This window comes from Rhinopithecus roxellana, chromosome 14 (genome assembly GCF_007565055.1).
Source record: "Rhinopithecus roxellana isolate Shanxi Qingling chromosome 14, ASM756505v1, whole genome shotgun sequence".
NCBI lineage: Eukaryota > Metazoa > Chordata > Mammalia > Primates > Cercopithecidae > Rhinopithecus > Rhinopithecus roxellana.
In genome coordinates, this window is record NC_044562.1 from 34,935,776 (window position 1) to 34,957,119 (window position 21,344).

Consider the following 21,344-nt stretch of genomic DNA (forward strand, 5'->3'; position numbering starts at 1 on the left):
CACAAATCCTTATGGCTCCTACAGTGGGCCATATCATTTGAGGTTGAGGTGCCACTATACCACCATGATTCCAGATAATAGGAACTCTTGCTGTACTTCTTATCATTTCTACCATCTAACCCTTTTGTTCAGATCAGCGGAACATAGTGTTGCCGTGGCACGCAGACTGAGAGGTGCAATTTAAGCTAAATGTCCCCTTAGGGGACCAATCAACAATGATACCATAGGAATCCTTGTGCAGCACCTCTGCCTGTTCTGCAGTGCAGTCTTCCTAAACAAGTATGTTCATTTTTTCTGGTCAGGTTCAATTTTGTTTACAAATAGGTTTTTGAGGGTGATATGCCTCTATTATAGGAGCAGATTTTTTATGGTAAATACTGAGATCAGAAAGCATGTGTAACTGCATCATAGAGTGATTACATCTAGGCATTATTGCCAGCCAAGATTGATAAATATGCCCAATAAGTATAATTGTTTTCTGTGTCAGCCCTTGTTGAAGGAATACTCAACGGTAATGGTGATCTTCGCTATCACAGCTACCATTAAATTACTCATTGTGACCAGCTGTCCCGCTTTCCTTAGGTTTTCTTCTGCCATCTGTGACAGCTTCTTGATCTGTCCCCAGGTGGGTGACTGTGTTCAACAGGTGTTGCTTGTGACAGTTGGGGTCCTCCTCAGCATCATCCTCAACATGGCTGCAACCAGGGGGTCCTCGGGATCTTCCCAGAAACTTCCTTGGCATCTGGCTCATGATAAGATTTCAGGTGTCTTGATGGTATCCAAATCTGCTGTTGATTTTGACCTGGAGAAACACAAATATAACCTCTACCCCAAGTTATAATTTTACCTATTTCCCACTTTTTTGTTATTGGATCTCTCCACCAAATCAGTTGTTATGCTTCTGTCTTTGCAGCTGGTTTTTGTAGGTGCTGTTCAGCTGCTGATAACATCTGGCCTTTGGGCAGGCTCAAAAAATTTAAAGTTAGTAATGCTAGATCCAATTGTGTATGGGCTGTGCTATAATCCATTTCTCCCCCTTTTTTGTTTTTGTTATCAGTTGTTCATCTGTATGAAATCGTAACTGAGCATTCTCAGTTAACTGTGTGGACTGAACCATGTATCAAGAATCAGAAATCGCATTAATAGGCATATCAAAAACAGTCAATACCTTAATTACAGCTACAAGCTTTGCTTTTTATAGGGAGACTGGAAAACTTTTCAAGCCAGAATAAGAAACTTTACCATTACTAGAACTATCTGTAAAACAATGAAAACGCTTAGCAGGCTGTAGGTTGTTTACCACAGGAATTGTAAGTGCAAACCATTCACAGTCTTGCTCAGCTAAAGGGATAGTAAAGAAACAGTCTTTTAAATCTATGACTGTTAAAGGCCAGTTTTTTGGAATCATAGCAGGAGGAGGCAATCCTGCCTTTAATGCTCCCATAGGTTGTATATCTGAATTGATGACAGTTAAGGCAGTTAACATTCTCCGTTTACCTGATTTTTTCCTTAATTACGAAAACTGGAGAATTCCAGGGGAAAAGCTGTGTGCCCATTTTCTAATTGTTCAGTAACTAATTTCTCTAAAGCCTCCAGTTTGTCTTTACTTAGCGGCCATTGTTCTATCCAAATTGGCGTCTCTGTTAACCATTTTAAAGGTATAGGTTCTGGAGGCTTAACAATGGCCGTCATCAAAAATGATATCCTAATCTTTGGCGGGAACTTTGTCTTTCCACTTGAAGCGGTTCTTTCAAACCTTGCAATTTTTTTTTCTAGTCTTATACCAGGGACATACCTCATTTCATGCATTATATGTTGACTTTGAGGGCTATATAATTGTTCTGGAATTAGAACTTGTGCTCCCCATTGTTGTAATAAATCTCTTTCCTATACATTTATCGGTACAGAAGTTATAATTGGTTGAATAGTCCTAGGTTGTCTGTCGGGCCCTTCACAATGCAAAAATATAACTACTTTGATATGCTTCAGGGGCTTTACCGACTCCAACTATGTTAAATTGAGCGGGTTGAATTGGCCATGTGAACGGCTAGTGCTGTAGAGAAATGATTGAAATGTCTGCTTCTGTATCTACCAGACCTTTAAATTTCTTTCCTTGAATAGTTATTTCATAGGTAGGACGTTTATCAGTAATTTGGTTTACCTAATAAGCTGCTTTGCCTTGTTTATTTGTGTTTCCAAATCCTCCTGTTCATTTAATTTCACTTTTTCCCATTCCTACATATGGCACAATCAGGAGCTGTGCTGTATGCTCTTCTCGCTCTGCTTTCCAGGGAACAGAAGTAGATATCGCAATTTGAATTTGCCTATTGTAATCTGAATCAATGACTCCTGTATGTATTTGTACCCCTTTTAAAGTTAAACTAGACCTTCCTAAAAGTAATCCTATTGTCCCTGCTGGCAAGGGTCCACAGACTCCTGCTGGGACCGTTTGCAGGGGTTCCCCAGGTAGAAGGCTCACAGCTTTTGTGCAGCATAAATCTACTGTGGCACTACTGGCTGTGGCGGGGGACAGACATTGTACAGGGGTGAAGGAATGGCCTGAGCTGGAAATGCCCCAGTTTAGAATGGGGCCTGGCACGGACCCCTCATGGCGTTTCCCGAAATCGGGCTCCCTTCTTTATCAAACTTAGAGTGACACTGATTAGCCCAATGTTTTCCTTTTTTACATTTTGGACATATTTCAGGATCAGTAGTTTTCTTTTTTCCTCTATCTGGCGACCTGACTTGCTGATTTTTTCTACATTCTTTTTTAGTGTGACTGTGCTTCCCACAGTTAAAACAAGCTCCAGGAAACAGAGTATTTCCTTCATCCACTCTCAGTCCTGCCATTGCCTGTGCTAGCAGAGTAGCTTTATGCAGATTACCTCTGATACCATCACAGGCCTTGAAATAATCAACTAAATGTGCTTTCCCTCTGATAGGATGCAGAGCAGCCTGGCAATTGGGATTAGCATTGTTGAAAGCTAATAACTGCAACACTATATTCTGAGCAGCCAAATCTGCAATCATCTTTTTAAGAGACTCCTGTAACCGAGCTATAAAGTCAATGTATGGTTCTTTGGGTCTCTGTTTTATAGCACTAAAGGAAGGGTATTGTTCTCCACCTGAAGATTTTTTCCCAAGCTCTAATGCACACTCCTCTAAACCGTTCTATGGCCTCATCCTGCATGAACACTTGTGCATCTAAACCAGCCCAGCCGCCAACCCCCAAAAGTTGGTCTGAAGTTATATTAATTTGAGGTTGGGCCTGGGCATTGTGAGCAGCCTGAATGGAAGCTTCATCTGCCCACCAAGTTTTAAATTGTAAGAACTGAGCAGACGTTAAACAAGCTTAAGTAAGAGTGTCCCAGTCAGTAGGAATCATCCGACTGGAAACAGCAACATTCTTTAACAGTCCCATTACAAAAGGAGAACCTGGTCCATAGTGATTTATAGCTTGTTTAAATTCTTTGAGTAATTTAAAAGGAAAAGGCTCAAATGTAGCTATTATATTTCCCTGTTGATCTGGGGGGTGTATTCTAACAGGGAACTGCCAAGCCTATAAGTCACCTTCTTGTCCAGCTTGCTGAATTCCTGCCTGAATAGAACTAAGAGCAGTCGCTCAAGGCGCGCTCGAACAGTCACTGGGGCAACTACTTTTCACCCACTGTCCTCTGGAAAAGCAAGATCTGGAGGGTCACGCCACTCTTCTTGAAAATAATAACGAGGGAGTGCAGAAGGGTAGGGAAGAACCTCTCCCTCCTTTGCCGCTTTAGCTTTACCTGGCAAATAAACATGCTCTGTAACCTCTTTTGTTATTTCGTTATACTCTCCTTCCTCCCTCTCATCAGTGTGAAAAAGTTCCAAGGTGGAACGAACCACAGCCCATACTTGTCCCATTGTTACCCCAATGCTTCCAAGCTCCCCTTCTTACTACGGGGATTGCTTTAAGAGTACTCAGAGTGCTCCAGCTAGTTCCACGTTCTCCAGGTGTTGCTCCGGCGACCCTTCAACCTGGATTCGAGCCCCAGATTGGGCGCCACTTGCCAGACCAGCTTGGTCAGGAAGACCCTAACCTAGCGGTGCTAGAGGAAGTAAAGACACACACAGAAATATAGATGTGTGAAGTGGGAAATCAGGGGTCTTACAGCCTTCAGAACTGAGAGCCGCGAACGAGATTTGCCCACGTATTTATTAACAGCAAGCCAGTCATTAGCATTGTTTCTACAGATGTTTGATTAACTATAAGTATCCCTTATAGGAAACGAAGGGATGGGCTAAAATAAAGGGATGGGCTTGGCTAGTTATCTGCAGCAGGAGCATGTCCTTAAGGCACAGATGGCTCATGCTGTTGTTTGTGGTTCAAGAACACCTTTAAGTGATTTTTCGCCCTTAATGGGCCAGGTGTTCCTTGCCTTCATTTCGGTAAACCCACAACCTTCCAGCATGGGCATCATGGCCATCATGAACATGTTACAGTGCTGCAGAGATTTTGTTTAGGGTCAGTTTATGGTCAGATTTTGGGGGATCTGTTTCCAACAGTAAGGGATCAGTGAGTTTCTTGCGTTAATTGTGCAGTATGAAAACTGTTCATGTTTGTGTGAAGATGACTTTTGTTAGATTCTTAGGAGTGTGTGGTCTGTTAGGATTATTGGCTTTGCATTGAAATTTGGAGTGCTACTTTGGGGTTTGTGGCTATGATGATATTTTGATTTGGTTCTTCACCAGTTGCTGTATAGTAATGTATTCATTTGTTAGAACTGCTGTAATGAAGTATCACAGACTGAGTGGCTTAAACAACAGAAATTTATTGTCTCACAATTCCAGACACTAGAAGTCTGAGATCAAAGTGTATGCAAGGTTGGTTCTTTGTTGAGGTCTGTGAGACAGAACCTGTTTTAGGCCAGTCTCCTTGTCTTGTAGATGGCCATCTTTATGTTTACATGGTGTTCTCCTTGTTTGTATGAAATCTCCCCCTTTTAAAAGGACAGGAGTCATATTGCATTGGGGGTCCACCCTACTCCAGTATTGCTTCATTTTAGCTAGTTACATCTACAATGACCTTATTTCCAAGTAAAGTCACATTCTGAGTTATTGAGGGGTTAGGACCTCAACATATGTGGATTTTGTTGGGGGAAGAACACAATTTCTAACAATATAACATTTTTAATAGTGATAAATGGAGAGCAGGGTAACCCTTGATGTATTTACTGCTGTCAGTTATGTTATACCATAGGGGTGCAAAGAAGAGTAAGATACACTCCTTTCCAGAAATTTTACTCTAGCTAGTGATGTTTGAATCATTTATATTTTGAGGACTATGGAATATGAAATGCTTTCTTCATATTTCATCATTAAAGATATTTAGGAAAATTGTGTTTAGAACAAGTTTCTGAGGCCTTTAAGAATGTAATCTTTCTCATCTAAGTAGAGTTGGAGATTGGAGAGATAATTCTAGTGATTAATTTCCCAAAGACAATTTTGTGTTTGTTTTCTTTATTATAATTAGGAATAATTACTCTAGTCCTTACCAGACTTAAGCACTGGTGCCCTCAGCATTACTTATATTAAGCTGAGTTGAATTTTACTGTTTAGATAACACATAATCCAGAATTTAGGAACATGAAGGTCATCTTTGATCCCATTATTCTGTAGGTAAGGAAACAGTACCCAGGCTACACAGGGCAATTGTGTTGTACATTTCTTACTGTTTTTCTATTTTGCACAACTTTTTGGTTAGAAGTGTAGGTATTCATTATGTTTGTTGGATTGAGTTGCATAAAAATTGGCAGTGCTAATTCATGTCCCAGAGACTAAACTTAAAATTATTTGTTTACTTATTTTGAGACAGACAGTGTCCTGCTCTGTTGCCCAGGATGGAGTGCAGTGGGACCATCATGGCTCACTGCAGCCTTGAACTGGGTTCAAGAGATCCTCCCACTTCAGCCTCCCAAATAGCTAGGACTACAGGCACTCACCACCACACACCCAGCCAGTTAGTTAATTAATTTTTTCTTTTAGAAGAGATAGGGTCTTGCTGTGTTGCCCAGGCTGGTCTTCAACTCCTGGCCTCAAGTGATTCTCCCACCTTGACCTCCCAAAGTGCTGGGATTAGAGGCATGAGCTAATTGTGCCTGACCTAATTAAAATAATTTTAAAATACATTCTTAGAATTTGGTTTAAATAATTCATTTTATAGTGATAACATCTATGCATTCATAGGCCTTCTTAAAAAATTATAATAGTAATATCTTTCTTTGCTACTTTGATAGAACATGACAATAAATTTAGAGTATAAACATATTGAATTATAACCTTCTGTTGAGATCTCTAAATTCCATGGTGCAGAGCTTTTTCTACTTTAATATAAGTTGTGTAGTCCCCAACTTTTCATCCCAAATTCTTCTGAAAACAAATTAGCCTTAAAGGCATTTGAGATTTTTTTCTGGAACATTTCCCTTTGTTTCTTTACAGTTTATCTATTCTGTGTATTTTATGCAGTACCTTATGTGGTAGTTGATTATCTAGTAAGTACTTCTAGAACGAAAAGGCTAGAAGATAAACGATATACCAGGAACTGATAGTTGGGGACAAAAGACAGTTAGTCTTCTTTAGAATAATGAGGACGTTGGAAAATGATCTCACTAGGATAAGGGTATTAGATTAAGTGATTCCTAAGCTGTCATTCCAAAATTGTATGTTTCTGTTAAATGGTCATGTGTAGAAGATGATGAATTAAGTGGAATGGTGAACATCTCTCACATTTTCTCTTTTAAAAACCCTGTAGTTCACAATTTATCTTTCAAATGAACCTTGTTACTTGCATTTGCTATAATATATATAATTACTGTAATTAAGGTGGGCAATTAGGAAGAACTTGTCAAATCATGGACATAGTGTATGGTATACTGGAGATAAAGAAGCCTGATTTATAGTAATACTTTCTAAAATGAGCTTCTAAATACTTGAACAGATTTTTCTTGGTTCAGTGTACTTTAAAGAGGAGATTGTCAAATTTTGCTGACAACCATTTTTGGATAACTTTACCTTAACATTTATAACACTTTATAACATGATCTTCTTTTTACTAATGGAGTTAAATTTTAAAGTTTTTATTTTCTCTTGAACCATATCATATTAAAGTCAGACCTTGCAGGTGCTGGTCAGGCTCTGTGAAACATGTTGGTGTTGGTGACATTAAAAAAAATACTTTGATTATGCTTTTACAGTATTACAATTTCCCTTTCTATTTTCTACTTTAGAGAGAGATGCTGGTCTTTCTGTAATGATTACACAGTGTTTCATATATGCTCTGATGTTTTTATAATAGAGGAAGATGAATGTTTGAATAGCTGTGTTGCTGTTGTTTTTTTTAAATAGAGCTGAATGCTTCCTAAGTTATAAAATAATCATTCTTTAGTGAAGGCGTTAATGTTGCACAGATGGTAGCAAAGGACTTTCCTTTGATTTTTAATAAGGAACTGGTTCGTCAAAGAGATTTCTCAACTTCGGTTGGGAAACCTATAATAGAGAATAATTTGAAAGGCACACAATGTACATCATTATAATCCTTTGATGTAGATTAATGATAGCTAAATCACATTTTCTAATTGCCTCTTTTCTATAGTTGATTATTAAATTTTAAGAAAAAACTTGGCTAAGCAGCTCTTTAGTAACACGTGCATCTCTGTTCCTCAATATTTTGTGATGTACTCTGAAATTCAGAGAATAGAATTTTCTTTTAAATATTATCATTAAGGAATTTACTGTGCAGAGGAAGGACCAATGTTTTTCTTCATGAAATAGATATTATGATTTATCATGCTGAGAAGCATTCACCCAAAAAAATTGTTGGTAGTTGTTAATAATGTGATTTATGTTCCAGCAGTAGTGTTTTGCTTTTTACAGTTTTATCTTAGATATTATCTTAGATATTCAGAATATCTAATAAAATTCAGAATATACAGTCATCTTTGTTGTTGTGCTCCTTGCTTAGTTATGCAAGATACATAATTAAAATCTTCTTGCATAATGTTATTACCAGATGAATAGTAAAATTGTGTTCATATCAATTACATTGAATATGTTATCTTCATGTACTCATTTATAAGGTAGGAAATGTGTACACCTGAGAATGAAATTTCTTGTCTTTTTAGATTTAGGTTTTTAGTCAGTTGAGTATGTTGCCACTATATATAAGGCTTAATTTTCCTTTAAAAGCTCAATTCTACATTTTTAAAGTTTTTCAAACATTGAGAACCTCAGGGTTTGACATGGTTTTAATTGAAAATGTCATCTATGTTTAAAATAATTTAAAACAAAATCAAATGCAAGTTATTACAGACTATCAGAGGATTAACCTTTATGTCTTTGTTATCCTGAGTCTTTCTTGAAAAGTAATCCTGGTAACATTTCATTTTGACCTTTCCTATGGACTTGAGATTGTATCAGAAGTGACTTGGTTTTGAAATCTACTTATCACTGCAAAGAAAAGACCTTGTTGAATCTAGACATAAAGTCTCTATGTGAATGGATACCTCTTTCTGATACTTTCCAAGATCCTGTCTTAATAACACTTTGTGGACCAGGTCATGTTCACCTATGACATTTAAAGGGTTTATGTAGGAGAATCTGCCCTTATTCAGATACGTACTCCTGCCTCCAGCAGGTTTATCATTTTACTGCCTTTTCAATGGCATGCTTCCATTCCTTCTGCAGGAAGCAATGGCTACACTTTGGAGTAGAAAATCTTTACTCTTTTGCTAGGCAGGGATCATGTCTGAAATTTCTAGAGTTAAGTAATAATTATTTTATTTTTCAAAGCCTGTTTCCCATTTCTTCTCACCTGTTTTAAGGTTCTTTTACCAGGTGAATGTATTTTTAAAGATAGGACTTTTGTACTCAGGAAATATGAGGTGAAAGAATAGGCAGAAGAAGCAATTTTGAACTTGAAAGAATTGAGATTATCATTAACAATCTTCTGGTGCATTAATAATTTTAAGCTGGTAAAACAATAAAACAAGCTGTTCTGTGTGAATAAAAAATGACTAAAAGGAATAAAAAATAATTGATGATGTACTTTTGCTAAGAAAGATATGAGAATGTTGAGAAGAAATTTATTCCACAAAACAGTAAGAAAAGGAAAATAATGTATCTCTTGAGTATTAAAAGTTTGCAAGAATAATCACCATTTGAAATGTTATTGAACACCTTAGTAACATCAGATGTTTATTTCCTATATGGTGGATGTTTTAGCCCTTAGGAATAAGACTAGTGGCCACTGGTTTTCTTCTTAAAGTACCTTATGTTTAGAACTCCATTCCATTAAAATTTTTCTTTGGTTCTGTAATGTAAGTAAAGTTTTATGCAGCATTCTTTTCTATTTGAATGAAGAGCAACTTTAAAGGAGGAAAACAAAATTTGGGTAGTTTCTTTTTCTCTCTGTCTTTTTCTCTGTCTCTCTCTTTTCTCCTCTTTCTTCTTTTAATAGGAATCACAAAACATATTGTAAGAAGCCTGGTTGGTCAGAGGAGATTGTCTGTGTTAATTAGGAGAATGTTTGTCAGGCAGCATGAAATCATTTGTTAATTATTGTTTTTAATCTTATCAGGTTATTGTTATTTTTCCAACTTTCTTCTCTTTCTTATGTTCTTTTTTTCTTTCTCTCTTTCTTTTTTTTTCTGGACCTGAAATTACCTTTTGCTAATCCAGTTTGTGTGGAGAGAGAAAGCACCAGATTGGGAGTTAGGGGACTCCTTCCTTCTTTTTGTTTTGACTTTAGTCCTTCATTGTTAAAATGAAAGAATTAGACTAAATTATTTTCAAGTTTTCTTCTAGCTCTTAAAATTAATTCTAACGTCTCTTACATAAACATTTGGAAAGATTTAAGAGACTATCAAATAATATATTCACTAGTACTTACTGAGTACTATCTATTCATGTGCTTACCACTGTGCTAGGCTGACCTGGGTTGATTTTTACCTATGTTTACATGGAGTGGGAGAGAATTTTAAGGCAATTTTTTTTTCTTGAAGAAAATGAATATCCCAAAGACAAAAACAATGTAAGACAACTTGAAGGAAGTTGTCAAAGTCAGAAAAGTGGATGATTTGTACGATTTGTCAATGAAAAAAAACTTTTCCTCTACACTCTTAGGTTCATTGTATGGAGGCCTGTGAATTAAACTGTAAAAAAGTTTAGCAAGAGAAAAGACAGATTTTTATTTATGAATATACATGTAAGTTCACAGAAAAATGTGACTCTCCAAACTGGCAAAAATGGGGGTTTATAAACCTAAATTAATGGGAAGAGGTAGAGGGAAGAAAAGGCTTCTGTGGGAAGAACAAACGGCTTTATTTCTTTTTTTAAAATTATACTTTAATTTCTGGGATACATGTGCAGAACGTGCAGATTTGTTACATAGGTATACATGTGCTGTGGTGGTTTGCTGCACCCATGAACCCGTCATCTACATTAGGTATTTCTCCTAATGCTATCCCTCCCATGACCCCCCACCCTCTGACAGGCCCTGGTGTGTGATGTTCCCCTCCCTGTGTCCATGTGTTCTCATTGTTCATCTCCCACTTATGAGTGAGAACATGCAGTTTTCTGTTTGGTTTTCTGTTCCTGTGTTAGTTTGCTGAGAATGATGGTTTCGAGCTTCATCCATGTCCCTGCAAAGGACATGAACTTATCCTTTTTAATGGGTGCATAGTATTCCATGGTGTATATGTGCCACATTTTCTTAGTCCAGTCTATCATTGATGAACATTTGAGTTGGTTCCAAGTCTTTGCTATTGTGAACAGTGCTGCAATAAACATACATGTGCATGTGTCTTTATAGTAGAATGATTTATAATCCTTTGGATATATACCCAGTAATGGGATTGCTGGGTCAAATGGTATTTCTGGTTCTAGATCCTTGAGGAATGCCCACACTGTCTTCTACAATGGTTGAAGTAATTTACACTCCCACCAACAGTGTAAATGCATTTCTATTTCTCCACATCCTGTCCAGCATCTGTTGTTTCCTGGCTTTTTAATGATCGCAATTCTAACTGGCCTGAGATTGTATCTCATTGTGGTTTTAATTTGCATTTCTCTAATAATGATGATGAGCTTTTTTTCATGTTTGTTGGTCGCATAAATGACTTCTTTTGAGAAGTATCTCTATATCCTTTGCCCACTTTTTGACGGGATTGGTTTTTTTCTTGTAAGTTCATTTAAGTTCTTTGTAGAGTCTGGATATTAGTCCTTTGTCAGATGGATAGATGGCAACAATTTTTCTCCCATTCTGTAAGTTGCCTGTTCACTCTGATGATAGTTTCTTTTACTGTGCAGAAAAATTTTTTAATTTTTCTTTTTAAAAACTCTACTGAATCTTTGTATATTCTGTCTACCCTGCATGGAATCTTTGTGTTTTAATTCTTAATTATAAATCTATATTTTTAAAAAACTTAAAGTTATTTTATATATATGTAGAAAATACATATATTTTCTAACTGTATAGTTTAATGAATTTGCACAAACTGAAGTCGCCCAGAACAAAAACAATACCCTGGAAGTCCCTCTTGTGCTCTCTTTCAGTCACTGCTTTTCCCTATAGGGATAACCAACTACTATTCTGACTTAATACATTAAATTAGTTTTGGCTGTTTTATATTTGATGTAAGTGAAAACATCCAATGTGTATGTAGCTTCTTACGCTTAAGAGATTATGTTTGAGTATGTAGTTATTGTTTATTCATTCTTACTAATCTTTGGTTATACAGCTTGAAGTTAATATTAGATGATACCTAAAGGGTCGTGACTATTGTCTTTAATCCCCTATATTCATTTTGTCAGAGATAAGTCTTGAAATCATATAGTATGGGTCCTCCAACTTTGTTCTTCAGTATTATGTTGGTCGTTCTAAGTCTTTTGCCTTTCAAATTGTACCTTTCTTTTTCCATGTAAATTTTATAATTGCTTGTTGAGTTTTACAAACAAGCCTACTGGAATTTACATTGGGATTTGTTACATCTGTAAATCTGTTTGGAACAATTGGCATCTTAACAATATTGTTATAGTTCATGAACATGGTATATCTCTCCGTTTGCGTAGAATTCTTTAGTAAGTATTTTGTAATTCCTAGCAAACAGAACTTACACATTCTGTTAGATTTGTATTTTCTGGGGTTTTTTGGTACTATATTTGGAATATAAGTTTTATGTTTTGTTCTCTGCTGTATCTTCAGTCTCTAAGATATGGCACAAAGTTGGATTCAGTAAGTATTTATTGAATGAGTGAATATCTGCTGTCAAAGAGTTCATACTCTAGGAGCTGAGAAAGAAGTACATAATTAAAAGATGATACACTTTAGGGGAACTATCAACAGAATTCTTTTGGAGCTCCTTGTGGAAGCAATAAAGTTCATGTAACAGATTTCTTTTTCTTTTTTTCCTGTCAGATTTGAAAGAAGATGACCCTAGGAGAAGTTTGTTTAATGATGCAGAAAACAAGAAGAATTCAATTAAAATGTGGTTTAGCCCTCGAAGTAAGAAAGTCAGATATGTTGTGAGTAAAGTTTCAGTGCAAACCCAGCCTGCAATAAAAAAAGATGCAAATGCTCAGCAAGACTCCTATGAATTTGTTTCCACAAGTCCTCCTGCAGATGTTTCTGAGAGGGCTAAAAAGGCTTCTGCAAGATCCAGAAAAAAGCAAAAAAAGAAAACTTTAGCTGAAATCAACCAAAAGTGGAATTTAGAGGCAGAAAAAGAAGATGGTGAATTTGACTCCAAAGAGGAATCAAAGCAAAAGCTGGTATCTTTCTGTAGCCAACCATCTATTATCTCCAGTCCTCAGATAAATGGTGAAATAGACTTACTAGCAAGTGGCTCCTTGACAGAATCTGAATGTTTTGGAAGTTTAACTGAAGTCTCTTTACCATTGGCTGAGCAAATAGAGTCTCCGGACACTAAGAGCAGGAATGAAGTAGTGACTCCTGAGAAGGTCTGCAAAAATTATCTTGCATCTAAGAAATCTTTGCCATTAGAAAATAATGGAAAACATGACCATCACAATAGACTTTCCAGTCCCATTTCTAAGAGATGTAGAACCAGCATTCTGAGCACCAGTGGAGATTTTGTTAAGCAAACGATGCCCTCAGAAAATACACCATTGCCTTCATGCAAACGTAAAGTTGGTGGCACATCAGGGAGGAAAAACAGTAACTTGTCAGATGAATTCAGTAGTCTTTCTCCGGGTACACCACCTTCTACATTAAATAGTTCAAGTTACAGACGAGTGATGTCCAGCCCCTCAGCAGTGAAGCTGTTGCCCAATATGGCTGTGAAAAGAAATCATAGAGGAGAGACTTTGCTCCACATTGCTTCTATTAAGGTAGGTTGCTTACTCTGAAATACCATCTCAGAATGAGGCCAACTATAAAGCAATTTCTTTGGAGTTGGTGAAAAATGGCATAGGATTACTAGGATAATTAACCTTTCACAGACATGATACTTTCTCTGAACCAGAGAAGCCAAATTTACAGGGACAGCATCTCTACTTCAGTTGGAGCAGTGGCCCCTGAGTCTGGGCAGCAGGATCTTGTAGGAGAAAACCAATATTTGAATATTTCAGCTTTTATTTTGCCAAGTGCTTTTGCTTTTGTCTATTTTACCTTCAGTTTTTATCATTTTGTTTACCTGTCCTCATGCTTTATGAATGTAGACAATTGCTAAGTTATTACAGGCAACAATGTTTACCTAGTAAAAGAGCCCACCAGAATCTGGAAGGTTGAAAGATGTGGTCTGTACATTTCTCCAATGACCAGGACATTTGACTATCAGAAATGGCTCCTCTGGTTCACCACAAAGGAGCTGCTTTTTGCCCTACAGTCAGCCATTCCTTTTACTGACCTGTTTAATGACGTTAATTCTCTTTAATTATTCTCAGCACCTGGGATGTGGCAGCATTTTTTGGAACCTGGCCTGTTTTCTAAACACTTGGTAGTGGTTAATCTTTGAAATTGACACAAACACTGCATGTGAAACAGAGCAGTAGGCACCATAGCTTTATAGGCTTTGCTCTGTGATTTCATGCAAGTGTTAGGAAAGTATGATATGGTAGACCTTAGTACTAAATTAGGATAGCTTTTATGCTCTCTTAGCGACTGTACGTAGTCAGTTCACCCAGAAAACCCTTTGGTCTTCTGGATGGGTAGAGAACTTTGGGGCGCCTGGGAGGAACCATTTGGAGGCCCACAAACATGAGGCACCAGAGCAACATAAAACATTTGCGAAGAACATGGAGTAGACATTGAGCGTGGTCCAAAGATTCCTGTATTTCTTTCTGTGTGGAGAAAGGGAATAGCACACACAGAGCTTATCCCAACTGCTGCTGGTTTGTTTTCCTTGCTTTTCTTCCAGATTAATGAGGAATACAGTCAGCTCTGTGTATCTGTGCGTTCTATGTTTATGGGTTCAACCAACTGCAGGTCAAAAATATTTGGGAGAAAAGCCAATAACAATACACGATAAAAAGTAATGCAAATCTAAAAATACTGTGCAACAGCCATCTACATAGCATTTATGTTGTGTTATGTGTTATAAGTAATTTAGAGCTGATTTAAAGTATACTGGAGGCTCTGTGTGGGTTATTTGCAAATGCATCATTTTGTATGAGGGATCTATGGATTTTGTTATCTGCTGTGATTCTGGAACCAGTCTCCCACAGATACCGAAGGATGACTGTACTCTATTTCTGATACCAGTGAGGCAGGGACCTTACAACATGACCTCATATCCTTTGGACATCTTGAATTTTTGGACTTGGCTCTGGTTGTGTTTTAGTTTTATTTCTGCAAAGCCTGACTTACAAAATCACACTTTTTTGTCATCTTTGTTATATATATGTGTGTATATATATATATATATATATATATAAGCTATTGTAAACATAAAGTTATAGACATAAGTAACTAGTGTAATTATTATTTTTGTTCATTTTTCTGACTAATACATAGTAAGTTATATATTTTGCTTTCTGGGAATTTTTTGGACTATCAGGCAAGCATTTGCTTATATTGGTGGAGACTTTTTCTTCTAACCATAAGAATAATTTATTAATGAGGATCCCTAGGGTCTAGGCCAGAGTTTCATAAATTCTTTCTTAAAAGGGCAGTTAGAGTAAACGTTTTCAGCTTTGCAGGCCATGAAGTCTCTATAACTTTTCAGCTCTGCTGTCTTAGGGTAGAAGTAGCCATAGATTGCTTCATACGAGTTTTGTCAGTTTACTTAGAGTTTTGCCAGAATTAGAATAATCCATTTTTATTTCCTTGGACTTAATTATTAAATGTCATTATTGTCACCAGTTATCAGATTATGTGATGGTACATTTTTTAAAAGTTAATTTTTATTGTTTTTAAAATCACCAATTAATAGTGTCCTTTTAAAATTTTTTTATGAGTTGAATGTATGCCTCTCACCTTAGCTTTATTTTAATAGATATATCCTTAAAATCAATAGGTTTGCATATATATATATATTTATTTTATTTTATTTTATTTTTGTGACAGAGTCTCGCTCTGTCACCCAGGCTAGAGTGCAGTGGCACAATCTCAGCTCACTGCAACCTCGGCCTCCTGGGTTCAAGCATTCTTCTGCTTCAGCCTCCCGAGTTGCTGGGATTACAGTTACCTGTCATCATGCCAGGCTACTTTTTGTATTTTTGGTAGAGACGGAGTTTCACCATGTTGGCCAGACTGGTCTTGAACTCCTCACCTCAGTTGATCTGTCCGCCTCAGCCTCCCAAAGTCCTGGGATTACAGGCAGGAGCCACCACACCCAGCCAATCTTTTTAGAAGCAGTTTTCATTTCATTCCTATCCTAATTTTCTCATTTGCAGCCAAGAATAAATAATCTATGTGTACACATAGTGCAGTTCTGCCATCTTATTTATACTTTGTACCCACCTACTTCAGGAAAGGATTTGAAGTGGCTCTAAAGTTAAAACTACTATAAAATGGAACAAGGAGTTGGTAAAGAGGAAAGAGTTACTACAACTAGAGTGAATTTAGTTTTGGTGACCTTAAAGGCAGCCAAAGCAAATAAGGGGAAGGACGAGGTTTTGTGCTGTCAAAAGGTACGTGCCTTTTTTGGTGGTGATTGTATTTTGTACCCACCTACTTCAGAAAAGGATTTGAAATGGCTCTAAAGTTACTTATACTTGCATTGTATTGTTTCTTAAGCATGTTGGTAAACTTGCAGTTTCTACAGTTTGAGCACATGGTTGCACTGAGCATGCTTAGTGTATGCACTGAGGGCACAGAACCCAGCAGGAGTTTGTTCTCCTGTACCAGTTACCTTCCCCCACTGCAGGTAGGGCTTTACTGATTGATTTCTGAACTTGGAAACATTATTAATAAATATTCTATAATACCTGGCCCCAAACTACCTCTGGGCATCATCGTTGGCCATAACCTTTCCATAGCTACCACCCTACTAGCAGCTACTTCTCTTTTCTTGCCCCGACCACTTGCATTAGTTTTCTATTGCTGCCAAAACAAACTACCACAAAGTTAGTGATTCAAAGCAATGCAAATTAATTTTCTTACAATTCTGTACACCTGAAGTCTGGTATGGGTCTCATCACACTAAAATCATGTTGTCAGCTATTTTCAGGAGGTTCTGGGAAAGATCCGTTTTATTTTTATTTGGATGGTTGGCAGCGACCTCATCGTTCTTGTGGTAAGACTGAGATCCAGATTTCTTGCTGGTTTTCAGCTGAGAGTTGTTTCCAGGTTCTAGAGATTGTCACATTCCTTGAGTTCGTGGTCCTCTTCTTCATCTTCAAATCCAGCAGCAGTAGATTGAGTCCTTCTCACATCTCATCTTTCTGACATAGCCAGGAAAGATCCTCTGCTTTTAAGAATTCCTGTGATTAAATTGAGCTACCTGAGAAATGCAGAATAATCTCCCCGTCTCAAGGTGTGTCCACTTAATTATATTGCAGTGTCCCTTTCACCACGTAAGGTAATATAGTCACAGGTCCTGGGGATTATTTGTGAACATTTTGGGGGGTCATAATTTTTTGACCACACCACTGAAGTAGCTTCCTAATTTCCCTTTGTATTTCCTGCAGTCGGTTCTCTATGTAATAGTCAGAGTAATCTGACCGAAGTCAAAATTGTCATTTCTCTACTGTCCTACCAGTAAGTCTTTTTTATACCCCTCTTCCTATTTGAATATCTTCATAACTCATGTTCCTGTTTGAATGTCTGCATCACCTGTGTTAAACTGCTATTGAGAACACTGTTACGAATGGGAGATTTTATGAGAAAGTATTGTACCTAAGTAGAAACTAAGATACTCATTATTTATTCTTCTGATTTATTACCACAATTACTTTTGCACCAACCCAATAGAAAACAAAATACTAAGGATATAGAGAAAATTTTTTATTTTCTATTATGTCAGTTTTGCTTGAGAATTTGTACCATACTAACCTTCCTCTTTTCTTACCCCACCAAGTTCTCTAGCACAAATTCTTAAAATGGTAGTGATTACTCATAATTTATGCCACAGCAATGGCTTACTGTGGAATAGAAGAATTGCTTGAAGCTGGCATGACATGATGTATTAGTGATGTAGACATAATAGATAATGTTTTGAATGCAACTTACAAGGCATGGTATGCTTAGAACATAACAAAGGTGGTGAAGATCCCCTGGATAGAGAGAAGATCCCTTGTGAGGAGACTCATTAAGAGTTTAACTTTGTAGTTTATTATGCTTGAACACAGTCATGTTATATTGTGTGTGAAATTATGTATCCTTCATAGCAGCTTCATGAGAAGGTAGCAAAGGAAACAAAAGGAGCCTTGGCATATGTGATATTTTCTCAAGAGTTCAATTTCTAAAATACCTCTTGAAGTCAGTATCTATTTTCCTCCTCTTTTGCCTACCACATATGTATAAGTCTGTTTCTGTATTACCAGTAACTTATTGTGCCATTGACTGGGTTATCAGAATTATCTGTTAAATTACAGGCTCACCTCATTTAATTGCACTTCACTTTTTTTGTGCTTCGCAGAGTTTTGTTTTTGTGTTTTTTGACAATCCTGCATTGAGCAAGTCTGTCAGTGCTATTTTTCCAACAGCATATGCTCAGTGTGTCTCTGTGTCACATTTTGGTAATTGTCACAATATTTCAGATCTTTTCACTACTGTTGTATCTGTTATGGTGATTTGTGATCAGTAATCTTCAGTGTTACTATTGTAACTGCTTTAGGGCACCACAAACCCTGCCCATGTAACATGGCAAACTTAATTGATAAACGTTGTCTTTTCTGACTGTTCCACTTACTGATAATTCTTCCATCTCTCTCCCTTTGAATCCCTGTTTCCTGGGACACAAGAATATTGAATTTAGGTCAGCTAACAACACTACAATGGCCTTTAAGTTTTCAAGTAGAAGGAAGAGTCGCTCATCTCTTACTTTATATAAGAAGCTAGAAATGATGAGTGAGGAAGGCATGTTGAGAGTTGAGATAGGCCAAAAGCTAGGTCTCTTGCCAAACAGCCAATTTGTGAATGCGAAGAAAAAGTTCTTTAAGGAAATTAAAAGTGCTACCCTGTTGAATACACAAATGAGAAGAAAGCATAACCGCCTTATTGCCAATATGAGGAGAGTTGGAATGGTCTGGATAGATGATCAAACCAACCACATTTCTTTAAGCCAAACCCTACTCCAGAGGAAGATCGTAAATCTCTTCAATTCTGTGAAGGCTGAGAGAGGTAAGGAAGCTGCAGAAGAAAAGTTGGAAGCTAGCAGAGGTTGGTTCATGAAGTTGAGGATAAAAAGCTGTCTCCATAACACAACAATGCATGTTGAAACAACAGGTGCTGATGGAGAAACTGCAGCAGATTATCCAGAAGATCTAGCCAAGATAATTATGAGAGTGGCGCACTAAACAACAGATTTCAGTGAAGTTGAAACAGCCTTCTGTTGGAAGAATATGCCATCTGGGTTTTTCATAGCTAGGAAGGAGAAGTCAGTGCCTGGCTTCAAAGCTTCAAAGGACAGGCTTTCTTGTTAGGAGCTAATGAAGTCAGTGACTTGAAGTGAAAGCCAATGCTCATTTAACATTTGGAACAACAAAGCCTGGATGAGAGCACATCTTGACAGCATGGTTTACTAAATTTTTTAAGCTCGCTGTTGAGACCTACTGCTCAGGAAAGATACTCAAAATATTACTAATCGACAGTGCCACCTAGTTACCCAACTGTTCTGATGAGGATGTATAAGGAGATTAATGCTGTTTTCAAGCCTCCCAACAAAACATCAATTCTGTGGCCCATGGATCAAGGAGTAACTTTTACTTTCAAGTCTTACTACTTAAAAAAATACATGTTGTGGCTGGGCAGGGTGGTTCACGCCTGTAATCCCAGCACTTTGGGAGGCCAAGGTGGGCGGATCACAAGGTCAGGAGATTGAACCATCCTGACTAACACGGTGAAACCCCATCTCTACTAAAAATACAAAAAAAATGAGCTGGGTGTGGTGGCGGGTGCCTGTAGTCCCAGCTACTCGGGAGGCTGAAGCAGGAGAATGGCGTGAACCCAGGAGGCAGAGCTTGCAGTGAGCTGAGATTGCGCCACTGCACTCCAGTGTAGGCGACAGAGTGAGACTCCGTCTCAAAAAACAAACAAACAAAAAAAACAGAAAACATTTTGTAAGGCTATACCTGCTATAGATGGGATTACAGTGATGGTTCCGGAAATGACTCACCATTCTAGATGCCATTAATATCATTGGTGATTCATGGGAGGATGTCTAAATGTTAACATTAACAGTGGTTTGGAAAACAGTTGATTACAGTTTTCATGGATGACTTTGAGGGGTTCAGGACTTCAGTGGAGAAAGTAACTATAGGTACAGTAGAAATAGCAAGATAACTAGAATTAGAAGTGGGGCCTGAAGGTGCAACTGATTGCTGCAGTCTCATGACCAGACTTTAATGGATGAGGCATTGTTTGTTATGGATGAGAAAGAAAGTGGTTTCTTCAGATGGAATCTATTTCTGGTAAAGGTGCTGTGAACATTGTTGAAATGACACCAAAGGATTTAGGAAATTACATCATCTTAGTTGATAAAACAGCATCAGGGTTTGAGAGGATTGGCTCCAATCTTGAGAGAAGTTCTGCATGGATAAAATGCTACCAAACAGCATCACATGCTACAGAGAAATCTTTCATGAAATGAAGCCAGTTGATGTGGCATACTTTATTGTTGTCTTGTTTTAAGAAACTGTCATAACCACCCAAACCTTCAGCAACTACCTGCTTGCTCAGTCAGCAGCCACAGCATCAAGGCAAGACCATCCAGCAAAAAGATTGTCACCATTTTTTAGCAATAAAATTACTTTCAATTAAGATCTGTTCATTTTTTAAAAAACATAATGCTATTGCACGCTTAGTAGATTACAGTATAGTGTACATATAACTTTTATACACGCTGGGAAACCTGAAGATTCGTGTGACCTGCTTTATTGCAGTATTTGCTTTATCGCAGTGATCTGGAACTGAACCGACAGTATCTCCGAGGTATGGCTGTATTTTATTCAGTAAATTCTAAGAAGCCAGAGAAATATTTAACATATTTTAGAGCTTCATTCCAGATGGTTAATTTTTGTTTGTTTGTTTTAATGGCATCTAATTGCCAAGAAGGGAAGTTTTTGGTTCCTGGTCAGTTCATTTACATGGAAAAGCTTAATCATGCTAGGCAAGTCATTTGTCTTATACTTAATTGTAATGTTCTGTATTGTTTTTATGAATATGTTTATTATTAATGGTATTTTAGAAGAGCTAAGCTTTATAATAAGGAAAAGTTTTGTTTGTGTGTGTATGTGTTTGGAAAGTTTATATTGCTGGAATATGTGTGGATCTGCAATATGTACAAATGTGTGAAGGATCTTTCCTTTGATTGAAAGATTAGCAATAAAAGATTCAGTGGGATACACACTCTTATTTTCAGCCTTCAATATATTACTTGAAAATACCAAATTCATTGAAAATTTTTAATAAGCCTTGGCAAATACTTTCCTTAGATAAATTATTTTTGCTATGGTTTAGGAAAAGTTCAATTACTCTTTCAAGTTGTGAGAAGCTCAAAAGTGAGTATTTGAAAGTAATTTAAAGAAGCCAGAATCAAAACTTAATTTATTTTCTGGCTACTTCGTATCAGTTCAAGCTTATCCAGGTACTGTAGACTCTAATTATCATAATTTTATTTATGCGCATGACATTACATTTACATGAAGTAGAAAGATGAAAATATGACAAACTTTCAAGTACTAGGGAGGAG

At 37.2% G+C, this 21,344-nt stretch overlaps 1 protein-coding gene across 2 annotated transcripts in view; it reads left to right on the forward strand.

Annotated features, from left to right (window-relative positions):
- BARD1 (BRCA1 associated RING domain 1) overlaps positions 1-21,344 on the forward strand; it is an 85,813-nt gene that overhangs the window by 19,505 nt on the left and 44,964 nt on the right. For both annotated transcript variants that reach the window (XM_010372155.2, XM_010372157.2), the window contains one exon: positions 12,449-13,380. In XM_010372155.2, coding sequence (XP_010370457.2) covers positions 12,449-13,380 — 932 coding nt within the window. The remainder of the gene's footprint in view (positions 1-12,448; positions 13,381-21,344) is intronic.